The 27,155-nt window shown below is 41.0% G+C and overlaps 2 protein-coding genes, 1 long non-coding RNA gene and 2 pseudogenes across 5 annotated transcripts in view; 4 read left to right on the top strand and 1 right to left on the bottom strand.

Annotated features, from left to right (window-relative positions):
• LOC146453772 (uncharacterized) overlaps nucleotides 1-8,605 on the top strand; it is a 69,221-nt pseudogene extending 60,616 nt beyond the window's left edge. Inside the window, exons 6-7 of the transcript XR_014859452.1 lie at nucleotides 761-871; nucleotides 2,390-8,605. The product of XR_014859452.1 is annotated as an uncharacterized LOC146453772 (transcript). The remainder of the gene's footprint in view (nucleotides 1-760; nucleotides 872-2,389) is intronic.
• The window catches only part of LOC146453769 (uncharacterized), a 71,576-nt gene that overhangs the window by 20,387 nt on the left and 24,034 nt on the right, over nucleotides 1-27,155 (top strand). The gene's annotated exons all lie outside the window — the stretch shown is intronic.
• The window catches only part of LOC146453765 (uncharacterized), an 88,339-nt gene continuing 76,166 nt past the window's right edge, over nucleotides 14,983-27,155 (top strand). The window contains exon 1 of the long non-coding RNA XR_014859453.1: nucleotides 14,983-16,193. This is a non-coding gene — a long non-coding RNA (uncharacterized LOC146453765). The remainder of the gene's footprint in view (nucleotides 16,194-27,155) is intronic.
• LOC146453771 (uncharacterized) lies at nucleotides 21,354-24,388 on the bottom strand. The gene is made up of 2 exons (XM_085096360.1): nucleotides 24,060-24,388; nucleotides 21,354-22,133 (listed from the first exon to the last, which is right to left on the bottom strand). The coding sequence occupies exons 1-2, from the start codon at nucleotides 24,375-24,377 to the stop codon at nucleotides 21,612-21,614; spliced, it is 840 nt and encodes a 279-aa protein (XP_084952486.1). The 5' UTR covers nucleotides 24,378-24,388; the 3' UTR covers nucleotides 21,354-21,611.
• Nucleotides 24,388-27,155, top strand: part of LOC146453770 (zinc finger MYM-type protein 1-like) — a 5,436-nt pseudogene continuing 2,668 nt past the window's right edge.

The following is a 27,155-nucleotide window of genomic DNA, read 5'->3' as shown; positions in this document are numbered from 1 at the left end:
TCCTATTTTCTCCTGCAGTCACAAAAATCAGCAGTTGTGGTCGAAACTTGAGAATAAAACTTTGAAACTTTGAGCATTTGTTCTTTGATATTAGGGGTTAAAGAGTGAAATGGAAAATGCCCAATATATTGTCTTCTCATCAGGTCATAGACTATGGTAACATTGCACTGTCTTTCGCTTCCTTGCATAGTACATTTGGTAATTGTTGTTGAGATGGCTTAAGGAAGGTACCTCCTGTTGTTGGTGTGCACGCACTCTACACATCTCAGGAAATTCCGAGTAACTGGATTTCTTATGGACAGAGCCTCTCAATTTAAATGAATTTTTGGGAAGGTTACCCTTGCTGGAAAAGTAGACATTTTGCAAGGGTTTAGGGGAATCGTGGAAGAAAATTGGGGGTAATGACAGAGCTTTTAGATGTAGTTGAGCTTCGTTCTGGAAAGGTCCCTTATTGCTGCATATTTAAAAGATTTCTCTGAAGGGTTAGCGACCACCCCCAATTTTCGTTTCGGATTCAAATAGCCCTGGCTAATATCTGCTTTTCCTGTTTAGCCATAAACCAGACAAAACTAACTTTGTATTAGGTGGCACCGTCCTCAACAAATGGAGTTCTTAGTCTTAGTATCACCCAGCCAAAGTCATGACAGTCGAATACTAACCTCCGAAAACTGTGATGAGCTTTTTGCACACCGGTTTTTCAGAAACGAATTTGTCTTTTGCAAGGAGTCACGCATCCAGCAATGTATTTTTTTCCACCCAGGTTCATCTGAGAAGCAGGATTCAGCAAAGGGCAAAAGACCATTATCTCCAAGTACAACACGCACTTCAACTCCGAAGCAGCCCAAGCTGTCACCTAGTGAAGGTCTTACAGGTAATTCGTACGGTTTTTAATTCCTTAAAGCAAGGATCAGAAACTACGGAAGTGCTATCAAAAGCTATTGTGCTTGTAGGCCTGGGGAAAGGAAGTGCATGTCAGTTTTGTCATTCAGTTTATGCCATTTGCTATTGTAGTTTGTATGTTTATTTAAATCTACTTGATCGTCAGGTTGCTATGGTTACTAGTCTCAACAGTCCTTGTTAAAAATGCTAGCTAACTTTTTGTCAAAATTACTTCTTGCAAAAAATTGATATTTAGCCAGAAATACTGAAGGTAACAAGAAAACCACTTCTAACCGGTACTTTATTACATTGTAATACACATTCCAGAAAACTGCAGACTGACAATAAATTGCAAACAGGGAACGATGTTTTTTAGTTTGCAAAAATGTTTCGTCCCTTCAGTTGAAGCCGTTGAAAATTAGTGCGAAAAGCCGCTGAATCTTTCAAGATGTTTACGAGTGTCTCAAAATGTGTCCCAGCACAAGTGCTCACGGACGCGGGTGGAAATGTGGCGAGTGGTCTCACCAATATAGCTGGCATGAAGTCATGAAGCTGGCAAGTCCCTGATTGTGTAGCTTGAAGGCCTGTTTAAACGGTTTCAACATCCACCCAACATTAGCTCAACAAAAATTTAACGGAGTTGGGCTTATGTTGGATGAACAAAGCGTTCAACGGCTTCAATACCATTCAACATTTTCAAGAACAAAGGAAATGTTGAATCGATGTTGAATGAAAGTTTAAACCAATTGAAATTTGATCCAACACACTTTCAACAAGCTGTCACCATTTTTTTTTACCCTTTCAACAATGTTGAACGACCTGTTCAAACGCCCCCGACATTTGGTTCAACAACTGTGTTGAACGCATGTTGAAGCAAATGTTGAAACCGCTTAAATAGGCCTTGAAACACAACAAACTTTTTTTGATGTTGACAGAAGTGCAATATCGCCAAACTAGGGGCCTTAACTTGGGCCCCTTTTGTTAGTTAGATGGTGCCCCCGTGGGTTTCACGCTGCGTCCCTCTCGGATTGTTTTACTGTTGTAGATTCTGTCTGCACTAATTTCAAACTCAAACTGGAGGAAGCAATGCACGTTAAGTGGGCAATGCGTATTCTTAATCAACAAGTTAGACTTGCTAATCTGTCGTTGTCCGTAGAACACCTCTTTTCGTATGTATCGTCATTTTAGCTGACGATGGCATTTGATTGACATGCCGAAACATGGTTTGCAAACTGAGAAACGTCGTTCTCGCTTTACAATAGACATTAAACTTGAGTTGAAAAAATCTAGTTAACTTTTTCCTTTTTGCATGGCATGTATAGTCAGCAAAACTGCAGGTTTTAGAAAGGGGAGTGGGTTGGTGTACAAACGGGGAATGGTGCAACAATTGGAACTAAAAATCTCTTATCTCAGGGTTTTTAATAATTTCGTCTTGTCTTGGCAAAAATCCTAATTTAAGCAACTAAGACCTGAGGATCAGCTGACAGAAACAATTGTCACTTTTTTGTAGGTACCGACAACTCAGTTGTTGAGATGTTGCTCAGAGCAGAGTACAATAGACGCGCTCACTTAAGGCCGCTTCTTTGGAACAACACTATTCTGTTACCTCTTGAAGATGTCTACACGAGATTGAAAATAATTTCAAGAGCAAAAGGTGGCGTTCGAGCAAAAGGTGATGAGGTGAACGTGTATGACATCTTCAGGGCTCTTAACAAAGGTGACGATGGCATGACGCTTGTTGAGGGAAGTCCCGGAATTGGTAAAACAACTTTTTGCCTTAAACTTGCTCATGAATGGGCAAATAAAAGCACTGCAACAACGTTTACGTCTCCCAGTTTTGAATTTGTGCTGTTGTTAAAATGCCGAGACATCGATGGAGATATCATGGAAGCCATCATTGAACAACTTCTTCCAAAGGATATTGACGAAAATACCACAGAAAAGCTGTTGGATTTCTTGAGGGACATTCATAACCAGGAGAGAATTTTAATTATTTTGGACGGTCTGGACGAACTTCCTGAAAAGTCAAAGCATTACGTGGATGAACTGCTTCACAGAAGAATTCTGCCTTTTTGTTATCTCCTGGCCACTTGTCGACAAGAGAAAGGAATTGACGTCAGAAAGGAGTTTGTTTTTGACTTTCTTTTACAGATCGAAGGATTCACTGAAAGTGATGCTTTTGATTATATCAGGAAACATTTTAAGCGTGTTGGTCCAGTACATTGTACAAAAGGAGAGGGACTCATAGAAGAAATAAAAGAAAACACTTTATTACATGCCCTCCGAAACAATCCACTAAATCTACTTCTCCTGTGTGTTATTTATGAAGACTATGCAGGAAAACTCCCATCTTCCCGTACTGAGCTTTACCAAATCATTGTCCGGTGCCTTTTGAGAAGATATTGTACAAAACACGGTCGAAAGGCCTCTGAAGACGACAGAGATTTAGAGAAAGAATTTGAAGAGGACATCCTTGCACTTGGAAAGCTAGCTTGGAAATGCTTGCTGAACGATCGTCATAGTTTTCGTGAAGACGAATTGAAAGAATTGGAAAGGAAAAATGAGAAGTTGGTAGCTCGTGGACTAGGTCTTCTTTACAAGGAGGAAAGTTTGAAGAGATTAAATCCACAACATGAATACTGCTTTCTTCATAAGTCTTTTCAAGAGCACCTGGCTGCATCATATATTGCGCACAAGTTACGAAAAAACGAGTTTAACGTGTTTGAGCATTTCGAGTATGATGATTTGGTAAGAAAATATCCACAAGTGTTTCTATTTGTAGCTGGTCTGCTTGGTGATGAAGCAATCATTCTATTCACTCAGATTGGCGAGAAGCTGTGCAGCTTTCAGTGGGTCGGCTGGACCGATATCAGTTATCAGGAAGCAACTTTCTTCATTGATAGCTTTGTTGAAAGTGGAAATGCTGAACGAATGGCGGTTACTCTTTGTTCTTTCAAACCTTTTCCACTGAAGATCTCGATTTACCCTGGTGACATGCCTCGCGATGTAGAAGATTGGAATTGCTGGTACTTTGTTGATGTTTTGAAGGCCTGCCAAAGCTTCTCAACTTTGCAGCATCCTGTTAAACTTACTGTGACCAATTCAGACCATCTTGACGAGGACGACATGGAAACTGTCTCAGATCTCCTCATATCCTGCTCGCACTTAACGACTCTAAGCTTCTCTAACCGTGGGTTGACAACAGAAGAAGCCAATGTCCTTTTTGATGGGTTAGCTGCAAGCACCAGTTTACTGGATTTTATCCTTACAGTGTCAAAAGACATACCTCGTGATGCGGCTGCTATCATTGGTAAAGGTTTAGCTGCAAGCAAGACCTTAAGAACAGTAACATTTGCATTGTCGGTGGAGTGGCGCGAAGCTTGGGCCGCTGCTCTTGAAGAAGGATTATCTGCTCTTACACCACTTACGTCTGTTGTTCTGAAGATTTATGGTTCAATGAGTGAAACTGCAACAGAGGCCTTAGAAAAGCTTTTTACAAACAAATCCCTAACTTCTCTGTCTCTAATTATTTGTGGTGACATGCAGGATTCGTTAGCTGCTGCAGTTTGTAAAGGACTTGAAGGTCCAACCTTTTTAAACTCTCTTGATCTTCGAGTCAATGGAAATCTGAGTATTTCTGGTGCCAGTTTGTTAGAAAGAGGTCTTATAAAAAATCGTTCATTGAATTGTTTTAGAGCGTTCGTCTATGGACATGGCCCTGAAAACTGGCACACCGTTTTGAAGAATCTGCGTTTCTCAAAGAAGGCACCAGTTGTCCTTGATTTTCACCCAGACACTGGCAGCAAAGTGACAGCCAATCATGTAGGTTCTTTACGTACTGTTGCCCTTACAAATGAGCTAAGTCCAAAACAGCACTTGATTGTCAACCTTTGGGGTGAGTTGAGTTTAGAAGGAAGTGATGGTCTATGTGATTTATTGGCACGATTCCCGCTGTGTAGTCTGACTTTAAATGTCCACGGCAGATTAACTGATGGTTTTGCTGATTGTATATCGAGATGTTTTAAGCCACCCAAGGCTCTGTCTTGCCTTACTTTGAACATATTGGGGGAGGTGAGCTTAAAGGGAAAGGATGTTCTTCAAGAAATGTCAGAAAACAACCCGGCAGTTCTGCTAAGGGTGAACGACTCGTGTGTAGTTTCAGATGAATCGTTTAGTGGTCTTGATTGCTTTGTCAATAATTCTTCTCCAGTTAAAGACAGCGGAAAAAATGAGCTCAGTCTTAAAATCAACCATTACGAACACGGAGACTGGAAAGACTGTCTTCGTGATGTTCTGACTCAAAACGTATCGCTGACCCTACTCAATCTTACAGTCAACAACTTCAAACATACGTATATCTCGCTGGACGAGACGATTCACCAGGAGGACCCTTTTGGTTACTGTCTGGGTGCTGCCTTGGCTGCTACATCGATTACTGCATTAGATGTGACATTCAACAACTACAGTAGCTTTCACCAAGAATGGGGAGAAGGACTTTTTACCATTTTGGAGAACAATACATCGTTACGTGTACTCACTCTGACCATTAACAACTTCGAAGACCTTGGAGGAGTCCAAGTACTTGGTAATAATTTAAAGTTAGCCTTAGCAGCAAACAAGGCACTGACTACACTCACTCTGACAGTGAATCAGTACAGTGTCCCGCATTACGGGTTGCCAGAGTTCCTGGTTGATTGTTTGGAGCACAACACATCAATAACGACATTCAATCTGACCGTCAACATCTGCGACGAAGTTAGCGAAGACTGGTTACCCAAACTTTGTAGCATTTTGCCTCAAAGCGACGCGTTGAAAACATTGAGATTAAAAGTGAGGGACCATTGTGTAAAAAGTGAAGGCCATATTTACGACTTCAGAAAGCTTTCGTCAAGAAGCAAATCACTGTCCTCGATTGATTTAATGGTAAGCTTCTATGGAATGACAGAAAGTTTATCGAATTAAGACCATCAATGAGAAGCACTGGGATTATTCTAGAGTGTGACACTGCGAGGTTTCCACAAGTTAAGATGTTTTGGCGCAGAGACCTTTCACGGGTAGGTCAAAAGTAATGCAGAAAATTTTGTCAAACAGCTACTATTCCCACTGCAGAGAAATTAACATCTGGACTACAGGCGGACGTTGACAAGTTTAGCCGGCTCTGTACAAGGCTTTGTATTGCGAATAACATTTTGAACTTTTGGAGCTCATCTTGAAGTGCCATTTAGTAAACATGCTCCCCTTGGGTAAATGTTTGTGCTCTGGGGGCTTATTCCCCCTTTTTGAGCTGTTATTTCTTTCGTTAGTTTTATTTTAGGTGGCCCGCTCCTATTTATTGGCTTATCGGTAACATTTTTGAATCGAACTTTTTAGTAGGAAAGATTCAACTGATTTCATTGAGTTTTGGCACCCTTAATAAGAAACGTTTGAACTCTAAGACGATTTTATTTATTTTGTAATGGTAGTTGAAATTTTTGAGAACTCAGGTGTTTTTGAAAACCTTATTTTCAAAAAAAAAGTCCACAATTTTGGAATTCGAAGACAGATTTGGTTTTTTTTCATCAAGTACTGCAGCCTTCAAGCACTTAAGTTTTACATCTGCAAGTTTCGTGGAAATCATAACCATACAACTCGCCTCGCAAAAAGATGTTTAAATTTGCTTTGACATTGCTATGTTAATGCATTTAACTAAGCTGACACACATGTTGTGGAACAGTGCAGCCAAACTATCTCTCATCTGAAAGGCTGATGTAACCCAGAGCTTTAGTAAAAGAAACAAACCAATCAGAAACCAAAAGGCGACCACAGCTGGCACCAGAACAACTGGCATGGTTTTAGATCGCATGCTTACTGTATCTTATATTCATCAGAATTTCGGCGTATTTGTCTTTTAATTTCCCAAACTTTCTTAGTATTATAGACGTCGGCATCTACTGAAAACCCTGGCTTGTTTTCATCACCACATTTTCTCTTTTTAAGACAAACAAAAATTGCTTAGTCGAGTTCTTCCAACCATTCGCTTTCAACTGCGGCGGAAACCTTTTGCTTTATAGTATATTCAAAATTTCCAGCTTTGCTGTCACATTCCCCACGAGCAGTTTGCCACTTGGACACTGAACGAGTCATCATATGTGAATATTTATTTTCCAAAAGGTGATTTATGCCTTTTCTTCCTTTCGAGGCAAACCATCCGTGAGAAATGTGGCAGCAAAACCGGAAGTCCGGAATATATCATCAAGTAAAAGGGGTTTTCATCGCAGTACAAAAGCGATGAGTTGGAAGGACTCTACAAAGCGGCTTTATTTCTACGCGAAAAGGGAACGTGCGGTGCCGAAAACTTTCTACGTCAGTTAAGACAAATGCATTAGCATAATATTTCTAGAGTAAAGGTAGCCGGCAACTTTCTGCGTAGCGAGTTGTATGTCATGATTGCCTTAAGGCGCTGTTACACTAGGCAATTTTTCTTGCAACTTGTCTCGCAATCTTGTTGCGCCGTTGTGACACAAGTTGCACGAATCGTTGCCTAGTGTAACATGCCCTGAAATGAACATGCCTCGCAACGTTTTTGTTGCAGTCACCGCTTCACGAAGTAGAACCGACTTCTACTTCTCGCAACGATTGCGACAACACAAAAATTGCGAGACTTGTTCGTTTCAGGGCATGTTACCCTGGACAACGATTCGTGTAACTTGTGCATGTGGCAACAAAATTGCGAGACAAGTTGCAAGAAAATTGCCTAGTGTAACAGTGCCTTTAAAACTTGAGAGCTCTGAGGCTTATTTGATGAAATAAGGAAAACATCTGTTGGATTTCAGAGTTATTCTCATTTTTTGTAAAAACAGGGCTTAAAAAATATGATATCTCAAACGTTTTAGAGCCACAACAGAGTAGATACCATTTTCTTATAGTTCAAAGATTCTTTATTTAGGGTGCCAAAACTCAAAGAAATCGGTGAAATCTTCCTGCGAAAAAGCGCGATTTGAAAACGCCACCAACGCGCCAAAACGCTTGCTGTATGTTATTCCTCATACAAATCCTTACAGAGCGCTTAAGGACAGTGCCTACTTTTGTTACTGCGCATACGTTCCGCGCATCACGAGATACTCGGGTTTCCTATAGGTGGTGGCTACTAATACAGGGATATTTTTGCGTGGTTTAAAACTATACGGACAAAGCAGAACTTAGCAAGTGCTCTTGGTATCCATAAAGAAAATTGGGGGTAATCATGAATTTTTTCAGAAATAATTAATCTTCAATTTGGGATAAAATGCCAATTACATTGCTTTGTATTTTAGCACTTTTTGGAATTATAATTGCTTAATTATCTCTAAAAAAAAATGCGTGGTTACCCCCCCCCCCCCCCCCCCATTTTCTTTCTGGATTCCAGTAGCCCATACTAAGAATAGTCATAAGCTGGGCAAAAATGCTTCTGTATTAGTAGTTACCGTTCTTAAGGCCGCTTGTAACTTAGTACCGGTCGCACTCAAAGGTGACGACTCTGTGCTCGCAGGTAGCTTGCGTTTTCACGGCACACACGGGTGAAGCTACATCGCATACACAAACCTGTCTTGTTGTTATGCCCTGTAGTCGTATGCTTCCTTCACATGTGTCAGCCTGTCTTGTTTACAGTTAAACTAAGGTTAGCCATTGGGTGGTTTGAGGCGCTTTCTATTCAGCCAAACGTTCCTGTTTGAAGTCTTAAAAGAATTAGATCCTGATTGGAACGGCATTTTCCTAATCTCGTACCCCGATCTCAGTCGTCGGTTCGGGAATGTCGAAATGTGAGATCTGGTAAAGTTCGATACAACGCCATTTCTGGTTGGTTACCAGAATTAAGAATGCCTCATTCTAATCTGCTCTGTGATTGGCTCTTTCCTTCTGTGTTTGGTTTTCGCTCAGTTCGGGGAAGAAACAAAAACACGGAAAAGTTTTCGCTCCGATTAAAATTGTCATGCGACGTTTTAATACATACATGCCCTTTGTGTGGAGAGAACAGTGAGAAATTGTTTTTTCGGAAGACAACAGCGACTTTAGCCGAAAAGAGTTTGCAGTAACGTTCAAACGGCCTTGCCAAATTACACAAGTTTCCAACACGATGGATATAAGCTTGCTTACTTTTGGGGATAAAATGGAGGTAGGTCATATATTTTTTTTTTGGTATTTCTTGACAAAAAACGATTTTTTTTTAAAATGATTTTTTATTTAGTAAACGCAAATTAATTTCCCCAAAATACTTTACCTTGAGTTCCTGAACACGCGCGCCGCATTTGCTAGCATATTTTCAGTTTTTGTCTTCTGCTAAAAGACTATTTTCCTTCTATAAATTGAACTGGACTTTGAGTAAGAGACTTCATAATATAATATTAGTCCTTTCAGACCAGTGTGCTTATTCCTTCAAGATCCATACAACATCTCTCATAGGACTTTGGAGAAATTGATAGAGTGTCCACACAATATTATTATTCATCTGCTGGTGAGATCAATATCCCTCCCACCCCTCAGCTAAGAGAAATGAAAAATGTCCGACTTATGACCGCCAAAATAATAGTAATGAAACCCGTACTACAACAGAGAACACCTTGTCTGAACCGATTAGGGCTCTTTATGTAAGTGTAGTTAGTTTAGTTTTATCCCCTCTCTCCCACCTACTGAGTTAAAAAAAATTTGGATCCAAAATATAAAACTAGCCTTCCTCTAAAATAAAAATGGGGACATTGGTTTACATGTCTGCACCACCTAATGTTTTGCAGGTCTATGCTTGTGATGGGCTTTAGAAAAGAAGTAGTTTTAAAAGGAGGACATGCCTCTTTGGATTTGACATCACTTATAGTTTTTAGAATCTTTTTGCCATTGTTCTTTTCTTCAAGATAGGGAAATTTCTCCATTATTTTATCATCAGTATGGAGTCCTTGAAGTACTAAACACACTTCATTTACTACTTCCATTGTTAATCCTTAGCACATTCTCTGATACAAATAGTTATCACTGGCCTCAGTTTCTCCTTTATTTCTTGTTAACTCTGCCTTAATTTCTTCCACCTGATTTCTAGGGAGAAGCAAGTTCCTAAAGTTCCTATCAGTGATGTGAATATCTTCAAGGGCTTAAACAGCTGGACACAGCTCAACACATAATTAAGAGCAATGACAGTCATTTCGGACAACAGATATCACAACAGCTGCATTTCTCACACAAAAGCCAAAACCAAAGTGGTTATAAGCAAAAATTTTCCCCTGCACAGATTTCTGGGGTATTTACACTAATCTGTCATGATGGGTTGCATTTCTTCAATATTTGCACCAATATGATTGTTGTTAAAGTAAAGTTTTGATGTAGCAGGCTTCCCATCTCCTCCACTTTCTTGGAAAAAACTTTCCATGGTTTGCGGAAGACCAAAATGAATAAATTATTATCCTTCCAACACAATGAGAATCAAACCCCATTCCCAAAGATTGTGGCAAATAATATTCATTGTCAGTCTGTAGAGAATGAGACTGAGCCAAAAGTGCATTTTGAGGAATTTGGGGAGTAAGGTAGAACTGGTGATCCCCAAGCTTTCCACCCAAAAAGGCACCCCCAAATTCACACAGTACTAATGATGAGTAAATAATAGGCTGACAGGCTTAATTTTGACATTGGTGGTGATAAGTTCATCTGCTATGGGCGAAAATATGTAATCAAACTGGTCAACATTACTTTGTGTTAAGATAGGAGGGCCTTTGTAGTACTCCATAAATCTTTCATATTCAAACTTTGTATGATTGTAGTTTGGTTGTTTTTCTGTTGCTGTTGTTGTCCTGACAACAATCTTCGCTGTAGGGAATACTGAGGAAAGTGTTCCTCGTTTGCTGTACTCTGAAGTTGTGCCCCCTGAACAAAGATGCAATTAATTAAGAAAACACTGTAGTCATTCACTGGGATGTTGTTATTCTTTCCATTAGAATAAGACAATATAATTACCAGAAAATGGATAATGAGAAGGCTGAATAAAAAGGGATTCTCAAGTAACTAAGCCCTTTTTGACGCATGGGGTGGTGGAAGGACGAAGCATAAAAGAAGCTGCGATAATCACCAACAATATGGCTCTGTATTTATTAGCTTTTAACCTTTAAGCCTCAGTGTCAACTTACAGTTTCTCCTTACTGGTCTCTACATGTCCACTTTTCATAGTAGCATTATAGGGAGGTTGTTGAAATATCAAGAAATTTCACCACTGGTGATCTCATGACCTCTCCTTGATTGTGTATTGATAAATATTAGGAGAAATGTTGATACTGATCACTACTGGGGCTTAAAGGTTCAAGGTTCACTGTTCTGATATTTTTTGTGTACTTGTGTGAAAAGTCCTTGAACATAATTTTGTGTTGCTGGTCTTAATATTAAGAAAAGTTAGGACCTGACATGGGTGCAAATATCAATACAAGAAAATTTTTTTTACTTAAGGAATTAGCATCAACAAGGAATTTTCATCCAAGACAGACACTGTTTTCAAAGTTTCTTTTCCCCACCACTTCTCTGCAGTGGGTTTGTGTCTGACAGTTTGATTAAATGTTGTTTCCTGGCTATGGAGGGCCATGGTTAAGGAATACTTAGGAATTCATGGTTACTGAAGATCAGCTTACTGTGAAAGCTGTTGTTTTGCTGCAGAAATGGGTGACAGTTCATTAGAACACACAGACATGCACAGGAAAACAAATAGTGGAAATATTTTTTTTATTTGTTTTCTATTTATCTGCCATTTGCTACTTTTATGAGCCCAAAAGACCTTCACACCTTCCTATTATTATTGTTATTATTTTTTTTTTGCTGAAATCAAGGATCCCATCAGAGGTGAGTGTCCAAGCACCAAGATAGCTGCTTTGGACATAAAGAACCTTGTATTATTCTTAGTGTATCATCCTCTATGCATGTACAAATAATGCAATGCTCAGTACAACAGTGATTATTTAAGCAGCTCATTGTGCCTTGTAAATCAAATGCAGATAATGACCTTTGTTCTTCATATCAAGAGTCAAATATTATTGGACTTGTGTATTATGTGGTTCTAATTTTCGAGTCTGTGGACTCCTATGTGTAAAATTATAACCTTTATTAACTTGTCATCAAAGAAGCAGTCGAGGGGGCATGTCCCCTAAACTTAACATAAATTTCAGGTGAAAACTTTTCAAGTGTTATGTGATAAAGGTGAATCAAGAACCACTGAAATGGAAAGCTCATCACTACCAAATAAAACTCTAATGGGAAACTGATAGGGACTTGCTCTGTTTGCGCACATGTCGCAAGTAACCAAACATTCTTTTAGATCCCAAATCCAGATGTGGTACCTCCATTTCCCAAAAGAAATTCAAACTTCCATTTTTGAGAAAAAAAAACCCCTTTAAAACAGCAAGGGTGTACTCGGTATTTTAATGTTGGACATAATTGGACGCCTACCATTTACACGGACAGGTCTTTCTGGTTTGCTGGTATATAACCAAGACAGTAGCATGGTGTTAGGGCTAGGATGGTTCATGGTTCATTTATTTCACACTATTTACCCAACATTAACATAGAAAGAAAAGTATTACAACAAATGATTACAAGACAAAAATAAATACAGTACAAATTATAAAATGTGTGTGGTGGTCAAAGTAGCAAAGGCTTTCTAGCTGACCACCACCTACTTTTAAGTAAACAAAGAAATGACACTGAGCTTTATTGAGATATTAGAAAATGTAGGAAATGTTTGTAGAGCCTAGGATGTACAAGAGAGAATTACATTTGTGTAAATTAAGGTATGTTCGAGATATACTGAACCGAGCAAGAAATCTAAACAGGACAAGCTTAATAAAAGAAGAACAAAACAATAAATAAATAAAAACAAAAAAAAAAAGCAAAAAAACAACATACAAACAAACAAAAAGAAAGGAAAAGGACAACACATCATCAGCAGCAACAGCAGCGACAACAAAGATCAAAATATAAGCAGACAATTATTATTATTATTATTATTATTATTATTATTATTTTTAACTCTATTATTATTATTAGATAGTTACATACTATGATATTTGATCATTAAACAGAACATATATTATAATTTTGATTGACAAGAGATCAGGTGGGCCTTATAAAGTTTCTTAAACCTGTTAAAAGTTTTTGTTTTTTTCAATGCCATGGGGACAGTTTCCCATATGACAGAAGCAGAGTACTTAAAAGTAAATTTGCCTATGTTAGTTCTAACTTGTGGTCGGTGGAAATTAAGCTTGGCAGAATTTCTGGTGTTATAGGAGTGGACAGTTGTTGTAGGTAGGAGGAGGACCTGTTTAGCTGGTTCATATAAAATTATAATATTACAGTGACCTTGAGTTGTGTCCTTTGGCCTGTAAAAGAAACCTGCCGCATTTACACAATCCATTTGGTTTCGAAATTTAAACCATTAACTTATGGAAGAAGGAGAATTTGTGTGACCAAATCAGCTGAAAGACTACAAAGAGAAGAAATAATTTTTACGTATTACTGGTCGACCACAGTTTCTGAAACTTTGCAAATGAAAATATGACATGAACCATTTGACTTTCCAATGCGAAATTTAACACCAAGATGCCAATCAGTAACTCTATTGTGCCTCATCTACAACAACGACCACAAAATTTTTCTGATAAAGCTTCGACAACAAAAACTCTCGGCACTGTCTGTTGCTACCTTTACCTTGGGGTGCACAAAAATTATGTGACATTTCCCTGCCTGTAAATTACAGTATCTTCAATACAGTTACCATCTAAGGCGAAAACTGGTACAGCTTACTCCGGTTGACTTAAGTCTTTTTAATTGATCGTCGATAAGCACGTTGATCTTGAGTGGAGAAAGCACAATTACGATGGATTTGTTCTTGGAACAGTTTTCATTACAAAGATGGTCTAGATAGTCACAAAGGGTAGGAACTAATCTTAGTAAAAAAGTGATATACCGCGCTTGTTGATTGCAATCTCTCCTGTTGCCTTTTTCGTTTTGGTTTAAGTTTCAAGTTTTGTAGTCCTCTCGACCGAAGAACGTTCCGAAGAGCACCCTCGAAAGCGAAAACCTCACCAAGAATGATCACAGTTACGAGCAGCACGGTGGACAAAGGATGATGGGCAGGCCCGTATTCCGGGCCTCAAATCGAACTTTACCAGATCTCCCCTCCGCCTGACCGTGGGAGATCTGGGTACGAGATTAGCATTTTCCGTTCCATTCACGAGTTTTCAGTGTAACCAATCAGCTTTCGCCGGAGTTCGAGATAGTGGACTACTCAAGTAGGAATTGCCGAATGGAACGGAAGTTTCTGGCTCCGATTTTCTGGAAAATGAGGGAAACTTCGCGAGGTGTTCATAAATGTCCGTTATTTTATTCCGGAATATTTGTGTTCCATTCGATTCCTCCGGCGCCCAAATGTTTATCGTTCTGTCTTCTCTTGGCTTTCAAATTTATTGGCCACTTTTATATTCTTGCGACTCAAAGCTTCGTTTTTTAAGGCAAAGTCCAAAGTAGTATACATTGAAATACTCTGACGTAAAGATGAGCTGTTTTTGTAGCTCTGTTACTAAAATCAATAGGCTACATGCAGGAGTTTAGTAAGAAAAAAAATCTTGTTGAAATCTTCAGTCATTTCATTACTTTCCAGAGTAAATGAAAATATTTTTCCATTCCTTGCAAAATTGAAACCACATTGTTAGACAAAAAAGGAAATTTACGTGATGGCAACAGAAGAAATAATAATTTGCGCCAATGGAACGGTAATTTCTGTCCCAACTGGTTGAAGACGTCCGTTTCGTCGGGAAATCTCCGTTTGGCCCGGAAATCTCGGTTTGATCCGGAAAATCATCCGTTTGATCCGCGCATTTCGACCATCAAACCGAAAATTTTGGCTGAATGGAAAGCGTCCCAACTCCTCTTTTCCCTTTCGGAACGGAGCTTCGGAAATTTCATACCTTTGTCATTTCACCAGTTTCCAGCCCCTAACCAGGGACAGTCGTGCGGCATTTTAAACAGAAAACGCCATCTCTTTTGCTTGGTATGAAAAAAATCTTACCGTCAAGCGTGGTTTTCACTAGGACATAAGCGTAAGCAAAAACACCGCTTATAAAGCAAGTGAGAACACCTACGGCATCAGCATAAGCACAAGAGGAATGCACCACCCCACCTCCCTTTCTCGTGCTTATGCTTATCGTTACTGCCGCACTTTTACAAGCAAGAATGGGGACGACATAAGCCAAGCACAAGGCAGTTAGCCGTTTCGTCCGCCAACTTGCTTAACATCGAGGGGAGCTTGTATCGAGAATCCCGTTAAAAATGGTTTTCTGTGCGTGCATCTGTCCTTATGCTTATGTAGCTAGTGTTCTCACTTATCTGTATGCTTATGATTTTGTCTTAGTGAAAACCAGGTCTTATTCAGCGGTGATCCCAAACATCCGGGTTTACGCATGTCTTACATTTAAGTATCACACGATCACATTACACCAGTTGTTCGTAGAGTATTACCATCGTTTTACATCGGTAAGCAAGGCGAAAAAGTTGGAGCTCTGGAAACGTGAGTGATTTGATACTTTGGCTTTTACCGCAGTGATAACGGGAGCCTTTATCTTCATTAACTCCTCGAGTCATCCATTCCCGAGTAGATCTATGTTCTAGAACTGCTTTCCCGCCAAAAAATTATGACGTATGACAATTCAATTGTTATCGCTTTTCTTTGATTGGGTAGCTGAACTATTGGCGGTCCAAAGCTCCCTTGAGACTTGTTCTGAAAATAAACCTACTTGGGAAATGGTTGACTATAAGGATTAGTATGAGAGATGGAGGCTCCAGGTCATGAGCTCTTGAATATTGTCATTATTCGTCCTACTGTAGACACTGTTTGTTCCTAAAGCATTCTTTGAAATTTAGATTTATTTATAAGGCTTGAAAACGCACGTGAAATCACAGAGACATGGCTTATCCAAGAGTAGCCTTAAAAAGTTGTTTTCTATTTGAATTAAGGGTCACAGGTTTTTAGTGTCAACTGACACTTTGTTCCTCGTTAAACACTTCGTAGCCAGAATAACTGAAAATCAAATGTGGGTAAGAAGCCTAATTTGGTTTTTGTAAAGACGCAAAACGAACGTGAAATCGCAGACTTGGCTTATCCAAGAGTAGCCTTACAAAGTTGTGTTCTGTATAAATTTTTGTATAGATTTTTAATTATGTACAATGTCAATACATACATTCCTGTTAAACCATTGAGGGCCACAGCGTTTTTAGTGTAAACTGAAACTTTGTCCCTCGTTAAACATTTCACAACCAAAGTAACTAAAAATCAAATGTGGGTAAGAAGCCTGATTTGGTTTTTGTAAAGACACAAAACGAACGTGAAATCGCAGACTTGGCTTATCCAAGAGTAGCCTTACAAAGTTGTGTTCTGTATAATTTTTGTATAGATTTTTAATTATGTACAATGTCATTACATATATTTCTGTTAAACCATTGAGGGCTACAGCGTTTTTAGTGTAAACTGAAACTTTGTCCCCTGTTAAACATTTCACAACTAAAGTAACTTAAAATCAAATGTGGGTAAGAAGCCTGATTTGGTTTTTGTAATGAAACAAAACGGACGTGAAATTGAAGAGACTTGGCTTATCCAAGAGTAGCCTTACAAAGTTGTGTTCTGTATAGATTTTTAAATGTGTACAATGTCATTACATAGATTCCTCTTAAACCATTGAGGGCCACAGCGGTTTTAGTGTCAACTGGCACTATGTCCCTCATTAAACCTTTCACAACCAAAATAGCTGGAAATCAAATGTGGGTAAGAAGCTTAATTTGGTTGGCAGAGACATTACTTATACTTGTAACGTTGTTTTCTGTATAAATTAAACCAAATGTGGGTAAGAAGCCTAATTTGTTTTTGTAAAGAAACAAAAAATCGAGAGCATTAAAGTGGAGTACTCGAATAGTTTTATCATTCTACCACAGGAAAGTACCGCTGAATAGCTTTCATATGAATGGTCACACTTAAGAATTTCGTCCACACACTTCATTTGAATGCTACCACCACACAAAGACTGAATAGTCAAATGCAATAACTGATAATTTTTGCAGTTGGTGATAGATTGTTATTTACTGAAAGTATGTTGGGTGGCTTTTCAACGCAGAAGTCTCGAGTCTGGACGAGCTTTTGAGACTTTCAGTGGTGTATAGAGCGGTTGTCATTCGAGTGTTGTAAAACCAAAAACCAAATTCATTGCTCTGGCCAATCATAGCAGACGAAAACAACATTTAACCAATCAGAATTCGAAGCAAATACATGTAACCGGCGTCAAGCGCGGGAAAACGAGTACAAGCCAGTTTACGATTGGTTTTGGTTTTTCTTCTTATTGGTTGAAAAAGTGGCGATTTCTGATAACCAATCAGAGCGCAGTAAAGCAAAGCCTCGGCGGTCACGAAATTCCTTTCGACACTCAACTGAAATCCGCTCTATAAACAAAAATATTTAAGTATTTTACCAATAATGCAACAAATGTTGCTGCCCTTATAACGTCATGGTTTAGAATAGACATTGAAGCTTTTGTAATATAAATTCAAGCAAATTGCGATGGGTAGCGTCATTGTAATGTTTTACTTAGCTGCAAGGAACATTCCTCAACAGACCTGTAGAGATTAATTTTTTGAGCCGGCAGACTGTAAAACTTCTTAGAATATGTACACTTTGTAACAATTTCCACAAAATAAACTTTGCTGGTAATAATCAGTGTTGTTTCCTTTCCATACCACCGAATAGGCCGTTTACACAGGCGAATTTAGATGCGATTTCGGTAGCTAATGCTTGCGATGTGTAATTTTTGTCTAGACCAAAAGTGAAAACGCGAGAACGCGCGGGCGTTGATTCATTCGCGCGTGTTTTCTTCCTTCCACCACCTTTGAGAAAAATAATATAAGATACAGCTCGCCGAATCTGGGTTTTGGCATGTTCGTGTCTCCAAAGGGATCTCTGAACGCAGTCTTTATGTTAACATCGCATGCACTCTTCTCTCGTCAAATAAAAATGACAGTTGAAGTCTCACCTGAATTCGCCCGCGTTGGGGACCTTATGAAAAAAAGTTTTTCCCTTTTCACACCAAAGTTTGGTACGACCAAAATTTTGTTGCATTGGACTTGCAATTGCTGTTGCTGAATATAATAAGTTGTATAATATCCTCACTGCATACTCATTACCTCATCGCTTAAGGTTAAGTTATGGGAAGAGTTCGCGACTGTTGAGGCAATAGGCATGCAACGAGGATAATACGTGGAATGCTGTCAACCGCCACCAGGGGAGGTGGGTGGGTCGCGAAATTCGGCCATCGTCCCAGCCGCTGGCTGTAGTCCTAAACAAATACCCGCCAGCTAGCTCGATGGCAAGTAACCGACAAACGGACAGATAATATTGAATCCAAGAAACGGGGCAGACCTCGGTAACCCTAAAGGGTTCTAAAATAAATGGACGACCTGAATCACCCCGAAAAGTCTTAGTTAGTGTAAAGTTAAGCAAGAACCCCTTACGATCTCTGAGCCTAAACACTTGATTCGCCAAAAGGCGCCCGAGATCCGACGCCCGATCTCCGGTAAAGAAATCAACAACGAAGAAGGTGGTGTCCCTAACCAAGATGTATTTATCGACAGAGGAAAGGTGACCGCTGGCTGTAATAGAACCCCTAAGAAAATTTATTAATTTAGAAAACTTAACAAAAAACAAAGGGACTGCCTGGGTTGGCACTATAGCTTTATCCGCCTGCTCCTCCCGAACAAATTTAAGATACTCTTTAATTCTGGGATGTGCCACGGGATTAGAATCGTGCAAACGGCCTAGCTTATTAAAGATGGCCCTCAACTTCCCTAACAAGGAATCTACCGACCCAGCAGCTAAGCGAGTCGGACAATTACAATCAACTTTAGAACAAGATTGACTATGTAACACCGTCCTTCCTGACTTGTCTTTGCTAATCAAGAATCTAATAATATCGTCAGAAGTACATGACGAAGTGTCTTTCGGGGGAGATAGAGTAGCTAGGAAATCCAAAAGCTGCTGCTCAAGGGCGGACTTCTGTCGCTGGTAGGGCTTGCCTTTAAACACATCTGTAAATTCTTGGAAACGTTTGGCAATCTCCGCATGGTCCACCGTACTGGTTGGCACAGCAATCTTCTTAACACACGTCCGTGAACCACAAGCTTGACAAAAGTTCCCGTCCACATCGTTAGGGTATAAACAAGCGGGACAACGCCGGGCAGCTTTCCAAGGCCTTGAAACCTAAGGATCCAGGTAACGATATGACGAAGATGTTAACACTAGCAGACACACCGAAACGCCCAGAGATCCCACTGTAGGGGGCGGGACACCCATTCCTGGGAATGCCGGGAAGGAAAAAGAAGAACCGAACTTGAACCCTTCTTGCCCAAAAGAAAACGATCTTGGACAGTTGCCCACCAGAAAGGTCTAGGACGAATATCTGGGGCAATAAGTGAAAAGGCGCCATGGAATTCTTGGTCGATGACGTAGCGAAGAAAAGGCCCAATAAGAACGAAAGGTGGAAACACGTAAATATTGTGTCCCGACGGAAGGGGATTGGAGAAAACGTTGACGCCAGCGGATCCGGGGGTAGACCAAGGCGTGTAGTGGGGGAGGGGGGTACCGTTTCTGTTCCTCTGACAGTTGCTGTCCAAGGACATTAAATTGAAAGAATGGGGACCGAAAAAACGCTCCACACAAAGCCAAGCTTCAGGAGATAGCATGCAGTCCAAATCTGAATGCTTTTGCGAGGGCTCATCAGCGGGATTACTCTTCGAGGGCACGTAGAAAGTTTGAATGCTGAAGTTCTGGTCGCGACTGCAGCGGCGTATCCCCTTGATGACCTCGTTAACTTCGGAATTCCTGCAACCATCGTTGTCCAGTGCAGACTTGAGGACCTTGTTGTCAACATAGACATCAACACGGGAGTTTGACAACTGCCCTTTAAAGGAAATAAGGGCATTCAACAGAGCCCTTGACTCCAACAGATTCACATCCGTGACAGACTCAGAAGGCCAGTAATCCCTAGAAACCAACTCCCTTCCGTCCCGGGACAGGACCGCACCCCAAGCACGTGTCGAGGCATCCGAAAAGAGTGAAACCGATACATGACGCTCGGAGCGCCAAGGGAAACAATCCAACCATTCATCGAGGAAACACCAGTAGAGAACCTCTGCACGGAGGTTTCCTTCAACAGGAACGTGAGGCTTGGAGGAGTGACAAAGTTGCGAGATGGCCTTAAAAATTTCTCTGACGTAGAGTTTGCAACCGGGAATGGCCAAACTGAAGGAGATCACCTTCCCTGCGAATCTCTGAAGTGTCTTAACACCAACGTAAGAAGACGATAAAACTTCCTCCCTGAGGACTTTGAACTTTAGCTTCTTGTCAGGCGGGAGTAGGAATGCCTGGCGGGAGGAATCGCAAATAAAGCCGAGAAAACGAACCACACTGGAAGGGACACTCTGCGGTTTGGCGAGGGCCACAAAGTAACCCGCTTCTATGAGAAGATAACACAAAATGTAGGCGGCGGCCTCAGCCAAAACTCTGCTAGGAGGTAAGAAGGACGCAGCTGGCGCCCGGTAGAGCTGACCAACGTGACGATCATCTATATATTGAGACACAGGGACTCCGAACGAACGTGCTGCGCTTGTAACCGCAAGGCCAAGATTGTGGTATATATAGGCACTCGCTTTCCACCCAAACGGGAGAGTACAAACACAAAATAAACGCCATTCCATTCCAAGCCAAAGAAGGTACGCGATAAAGGGTGGAGAAGAACATGCTGATAGCCGCTTTTATCATCAAATGACGTCTGAAAATGGCCTGGGAGGACGTACCTGGGCAAGTCTGGAAGGTGGTCCAGCTTAAAGGGGAGGTTTAGTATCCACAAATTCAAAAATCGTTCGTCATGGCATAAACGAGGCTTGGAAGGCTCCACTGTAAGGGGGAGGACCAGATGTGGAGGGGAGATTGCGCCAACCCTGCCCCATATCGCGAGAACCCCAGCGCTTACCCAATCGATGATGGTGTCGGTGATGAAATCCCTGAATCGCTCACATATCTTTGCGTTCTTAATATGCATGAGAGGGGGAAGCTGCGAATTGTACGAAGAACCTTTAAAGTTCCCCTTGAAGGGCTTGAAGAAACGATGGATTTTAACGCCCTCCTTGATTATCTCCATAAAATCCACCTGAGTAGAACTACGCCCGCTGGGCAGGTGTTCCCATACCGGCACGTGGTTGTGGATTGCGCCCGCTCTAAAGTGCTGAGGGTGAAAGAACCTAGGCTGTTCTAGCATCGCCAAACTTGGGCAGGCTGCGACCATACTTGGTGAAGGGAGGGGGCCAACGAAGGGGAGGGGTCCCTGCCTTATATCACACAGCGGAATTACGTCTTTTGAAGAATCTGCGGCAACAGCAACTGTGGCAAAGAAAGACGAAGGGTCCTAAAGGTGAACAAAGGAAAACCCGAGTGAGAAACCAAAAGGAAGCATGCAGGGAACCCACCCTTCGTTGACCCCGAGCTCCGAACTAGGTCCGAAATTGAGACACAGAGCAGGTCCCCCCAAGGTCAACGAAGAGAGCGGATAACGATATGGAAAATAAAAACAAAAATAAATAAATAAAACAAATGAGCCCAGAGACAACAATAATTTATTACACCAAAAATACAGGGTGAAACTGTTTAGGGAGCCAAGAAAGAACTAAGAACGCCCGGCCCGTCCGCGACCATTCTGGCGTCCTGGTGGGATGTTGCGGCAAGAACGGGCATAATGTCCCCATTTCAGGCAGCGAAAGCACTGGACGCTTTGCTGGGGAGGGTAAGGAGATGGCCTGCGGACAACGGAACGATAACCAGGCGGCGGAGGAGGGGCCTTGCCCACGCCCTTTAAAATGGTGTTTACTTCTTTAGCAATCTTGGCGCGCACCGGATCTCCTATTAAACCAAGATACAGCCGCTGCAGCTGAGAATGCTCCAGGACGTCTGATCGGGATCTTATCTCGTCTAGGGCCGCCGCGTACTCGTCCGCCTTCTGATGGCTCTCATACCTGGCGAGTCTGACCAAGGACTGCAGTAGATCTAGCGCCTCAAATCTGTCGAACATGGCCGACGGGCGGCCGACATGCCTTCTCAACGCTGCGAGAGCGGATTCGGAACTCTCCGACGTTCTCAGCTGCTCCAACGACTTGATTTTATCTTCCAATATCTTTATACGCGCAGTGGCCTACGACAAAAGATGAAAAACCCAGTAAGCCCGCGTTAAATCCTGACGTGTTATTATAAACTAGACAGCGCATGGTACTTAATTGCAATAACATCTTGCTTTCGCGAGCGCTTAACGCGAGAAGTCACTATGCAACAAACCCCATGCTTCTTGCCTTAACAAGGAGACAATAACATACTTTTCTCACCAGCGGAATACACAAAGTCGAAACTAAATAGCACGAAGCACCCACCAGTGCCTAACACAATCCAGCGCCGCGCAAGAATCACGTGACCTCCACCTGCGATATGCACAAACTATAACGCAACAAACACAAGAAAACTTTTAAATGCAGAGGTCCACACAACGCAGGAATTAAACTTGCTGGTAATTTTGCCGGATCTCTCTTGTGAAAGACCCCGTGTCAGGCGTCACTTGAACGTGAAAATACAAAACTGAATGCAAGGCTGGCACTACGGCAACAAACACGCCGCCTTACTAGCGGTATCCGCAAACTCTAACGTAAAAAACACGTTGCCTTAGCTTGCGGTATCCGCAAAACCGTAACACAACAAAACGCTGCTACCACAAGCGGCATACCCAAAACTGTAACGTAACAAACACGTTGCCCTGACTAGCGGTATCCGCCAAATTGTAACGCGCACGCAACAACACGCTGCCTTCACTAGTGGCATCCGCAAAACTGTAACGCGCGCGCAACAACACGTTGCCTTCACTAGTGGTATACTTAAAACGGTAACACAACTACGTTGTCTTCACTGGTGCTATCCGCCAAATCGTAACGTAACAAACACGTCGCCTTTACTAGTGGTATCCGCCAAACTGTAACGCAACAACACGTTGCCTTCACTAGTGGTATCCGCCAAATTGTAACGCAACGACACGTTGCCCTCACTAGTGGTATCCGCCAAACTGTAACGCAACGACACCCTGCCTTCACTAGTGGTATCCGCCAAACTGTAACGCAACGACACGTTGCCTTCACTAGTGGAATACCCTAAACTGTAACGCAACAACACGTTGCCTTCACTAGTGGTATCCGCCAAACTGTAACGCAACAACACGTTGCCTTCACTAGTGGTATCTGCCAAACTGTAACGCAACGACACGTTGCCTTCACTAGTGGTATCCGCCAAACTGTAACGCAACGACACGTTGCCTTCACTAGTGGAATACCCTAAACTGTAACGTAACAACACGTTGCCTTTACTAGTGGTATCCGCAAAACTGTAACGCAACAACACGTCGCTTTAACTAATGGTAAACTCAAAACTGTAACGTAACAACTATGTTGCCTTAAACAGTGGCAATCGCAAAAACCGTAACGCAACTTACCTGTTTACACAAAAAGCAACACAGTGATAGTGCAAACAAACCCGCGTGCGGTGGCGAAAACGAAATGCCAAAACATATAAGCACGCGAAAACCCAACAAGAGAGCCTAATAGCGAGAAAATGCGCAAACAAAACTAAATTGTGAAGAAAACCGGCAAATACGAAAAAGGTTGCGAAAAAGAAACGCCCGACAAACGCCGCAAAAACAAAACAAAAACAATAGCAGATGCATAAACAAAGCAACATAAAAACCGACAAATACCAAAGCATAAATAAACCCGCACAAGGCGGCGAAAAGAAAACACCCGGACAATGCCGGGAATAAAATACAAGAAAGCCAAATTGCGTATAACGAACTGCAAAACATACTGGACAAAAAAAAAAAAAAAAAAACTGAACTGGAGCGCCGCGGAGACGCAAAAAGGCCTAAAAACAAAAAGCATGAAACAATAGCCCTGAAACGAAGCTAACGAGGCACACCCAAAAATGAAAAATAAATAAACTAGCGGCGAACGTAGGTACAAGAGCTACGGGCAATGAATAGCACTAAACATGGCTAGGACAAGAATGTGCTACCAAAAGAAAAAATTACCTCCTCTCCTGCTCCTCCGGCCGGGGCCGGGTTTGCGTCGGGAATTGGAACTGGCGGTGGAACAGCTTGGTCGGCCACCGGCGGGTCTTGAACAACTTGAACTTGTGGAGGTTCAACTGCATTTGCAGCAGCCGGCGCGGGAGCGGGCGCCGCCGGTGGCGGAGGAAGTTCAACATCTGCCATAAGAACAAGTCTGCTGGTGGCGGTTGACTGTAAACTAGTCGCGAAATTCGGCCATCGTCCCGGAGTACGGTTAAAAAGACCACGTTTCAAGCGGGGTGGCGAAATATATACTCTAAGGCCGCAAAGCATCACCATCGCAGCAGGCATGCGCGGAAACGGGGGAATTCAAACACATTATGAAAAATTCTGCTATGAGCTAATTAATAATGCAGTGAGAATAGTTCAGTTGTTCTTTCTGCCAGGTAATGGTAATGCATAATGGTAATGCATTTTTATACCGCATTTTCTATTCATATATATATTCAAATGCGGTTTACATCAGCATATGTCCATTAGCGACCTCATCCTACCCACCCAACCCATGAAATCATGAAACAGCACAAAGACCAGACCAGCACCCCGGGAACTCCATGCCCTACTCTTTGCGATTAGTGTCTGGGTTCTTTAACGTCCCACAGGATTATGAACATTGAAGTGTTGTGAGACGGGGCCTACGGTTTATCGTCCTTATCCGAGAAGACTAGAAAGTCTAACCATTTGCAGATTTCATTACAAAGGCAGCACTTTCTCCTCAGTTATTTAAAGACCCTGAGTGTTGGTCCGGCCGGGGTTTAAACCCACGACCTCTCGCACGGTAGTCCGATGCTCAATCAACTGGGCTAACCAGTCGGCGGTCTGGTACTTGCATTAATCAAAATAGCTGCTGTCATTTTTACCACTTAAATAGTTTCAAATTTAAACTAGAATATTTGTTTAAATGTAAAACCTTTAGTGTCAAATTCCTTTTTGGCTTGTAACCCTCCTCGGAAAATCGGACGTTGAAGTGGAAAGAAGAGCTTTAGAGCGGTTTTTAATTTAATTTAATTTAATTTTCTAAGATTCTAGAGAAGGTCGTTTACAAAAGAATAATTAAATTCTTAGATAATAATGATATTTTATATAAAGGCCAATACGGATTTAGAGCAGGTCACTCCACCCAACATGCAATTATTGAGCTCGTTGACAAAATATCACAGGCGATTGAAAGAAATCAATACACAATAGGTATATTTTTAGACCTTTCCAAGGCCTTTGATACTGTTAATCATGAAATATTATTGAATAAATTGGAGCATTACGGGGTAAGAGGAATTTCATTGGAATGGTTCAAAAATTACTTAACTAACAGAAAACAAATAGTTAACTATGAATCAGTGAAGTCTGATAGGTCACTGGTCAGTTGTGGGGTGCCACAGGGATCCGTCCTTGGCCCATTGCTATTTTTGATTTATGTTAATGACATCTCTGAAAGCACAAATTTCCTATCATCCCTGTTGTTTGCTGATGACACCGGCAAACTTATTTTACAGTCACAATGATTTTGAATTACTGACTACTATTGCAAATGACGAGATAAGTAAAGTTTCTGACTGGCTAAAAGCTAACAACCTTTCCTTGAATATAAAGAAAACCCAATTCGTTATCTTCAAAGCAAAAAATAAAAAAATACCTAAGAGTATTGAAATTCGGATTAATGACCAAATTATTGAACAGGTTAATAAATCAAAGTTTTTAGGATTAACAATAGATAAAGAGTTAACGTGGAAACATTACATTGATGAAACAGCAACAAAAGTATCAAAGATGGCAGGAATGTTGTTTAGGGCAAGATCCTGTCTTTCCTCAAAGACATTACGTACAATATATAATGCTTTGATTTATCCATATTTGACATATTGCAACATAATTTGGGGAAGTAATTATATCTCCAGACTTGATAGAATTTATAAAATCCAAAAAAAGGTTATCAGAATTATGACATTTTCAAAATACAGACAAGAATCTAAGCCACTTTTCCTATCATTAGGATTATTAAATATATATGAAATTAACCGTTATCAGTTAGCCATTTTTATGCATTCGTATTCCAACGGAAGCTTGCCTTTGGGTTTTAAAAAACTATTTCGTAATGAATGATACTATCCATAGGTACAACACTAGATCTTCTAAGAAATTACATGTCAACTTTCAGAGAACAAATTATGGAAGATTCTCAGTGAAACATAAAGGCTCTGAAACTTGGAATAACTTACCAATACTACTAAAGCAAATTAAAGCTCCTCATACTTTTAAGAGAGAAGTTAAAAAGTTCATCTTAAATCAACCTAATCCTTACGAAGCAATGAGAAGTCTACAAATTTAATGATATAAAAAAATATATATATTACAACTCTTGATAATGTTATCCTTATCCCTAAGATGGCCACCTTTATTGTATAAATTACTACAAAACAAATAGAACCAAGGGTGATCTCCCCTGAAAAGCTCTTACAAGCTTGCTGAGATCATCCTGCTACTAAATAAGTAACTGTAAATTCAATTGATGTATGTAAGAAAAGTGGCAAAAATAAATAAAGTGAAGTGAAGTGAAGTGTCGTGATACCAAAACTAAAGTTATTACCCTGACCAATCGCAGCAGGTGCAAACAACACAACGAGCCAATCCCCCGTGGGGAGAGAGAGAGAAAGATGGGGCCGAGTAGGAGAGGACCCTGGGGACGAAGTTGCCAATAAGAATTCGAAGCAAATAGAAGCGCGGAAAAAAGGCGAGTAAGGCTATGTTCACACCTAGTTCCCGAGAACGGTGCCCGAGTACGATTCTCGCTGGAAAATAATGTGAACGACCATTTTCTCAAGTATTGACGCCAGAATTCGGGCACGGTGTCCGTGTCCAAATTCTGGGTTAAGTATTCGGGCGCAGAAGAATGCACCGGTTCCCTGTGTACGCGCGTTTGGACTACAAGTGTGATCGTAACCTAAGTCATCATTGGTTTGTTCTCTCTTTTCATTGGTTGAAAAAGTGGTGCGAGTTGGCTAACCAATCACAGAGCGTATTAAAATGTAATTGTACAAAGTTTGGTTGGTCATTGATTAC

This window comes from Pavona decussata, unplaced genomic scaffold, assembly GCF_977016875.1.
Source record: "Pavona decussata unplaced genomic scaffold, jaPavDecu1.1 SCAFFOLD_324, whole genome shotgun sequence".
Classification (NCBI taxonomy): domain Eukaryota; kingdom Metazoa; phylum Cnidaria; class Anthozoa; order Scleractinia; family Agariciidae; genus Pavona; species Pavona decussata.
This window is presented reverse-complemented; position numbering and strand designations above follow the sequence as displayed.

Excerpts from the sequence above, each read along its gene's own strand:
- LOC146453771 (XM_085096360.1), bottom strand. The coding sequence starts at position 24,377 with ATGGTGATGCTTTGCGGCCTTAGAGTATATATTTCGCCACCCCGCTTG. Across the intron at positions 22,134-24,059 it reads CCGGAGGAGCAGGAGAGGAG|GCCACTGCGCGTATAAAGAT; the intron begins GTAATTTTTTCT and ends CTTTTGTCGTAG.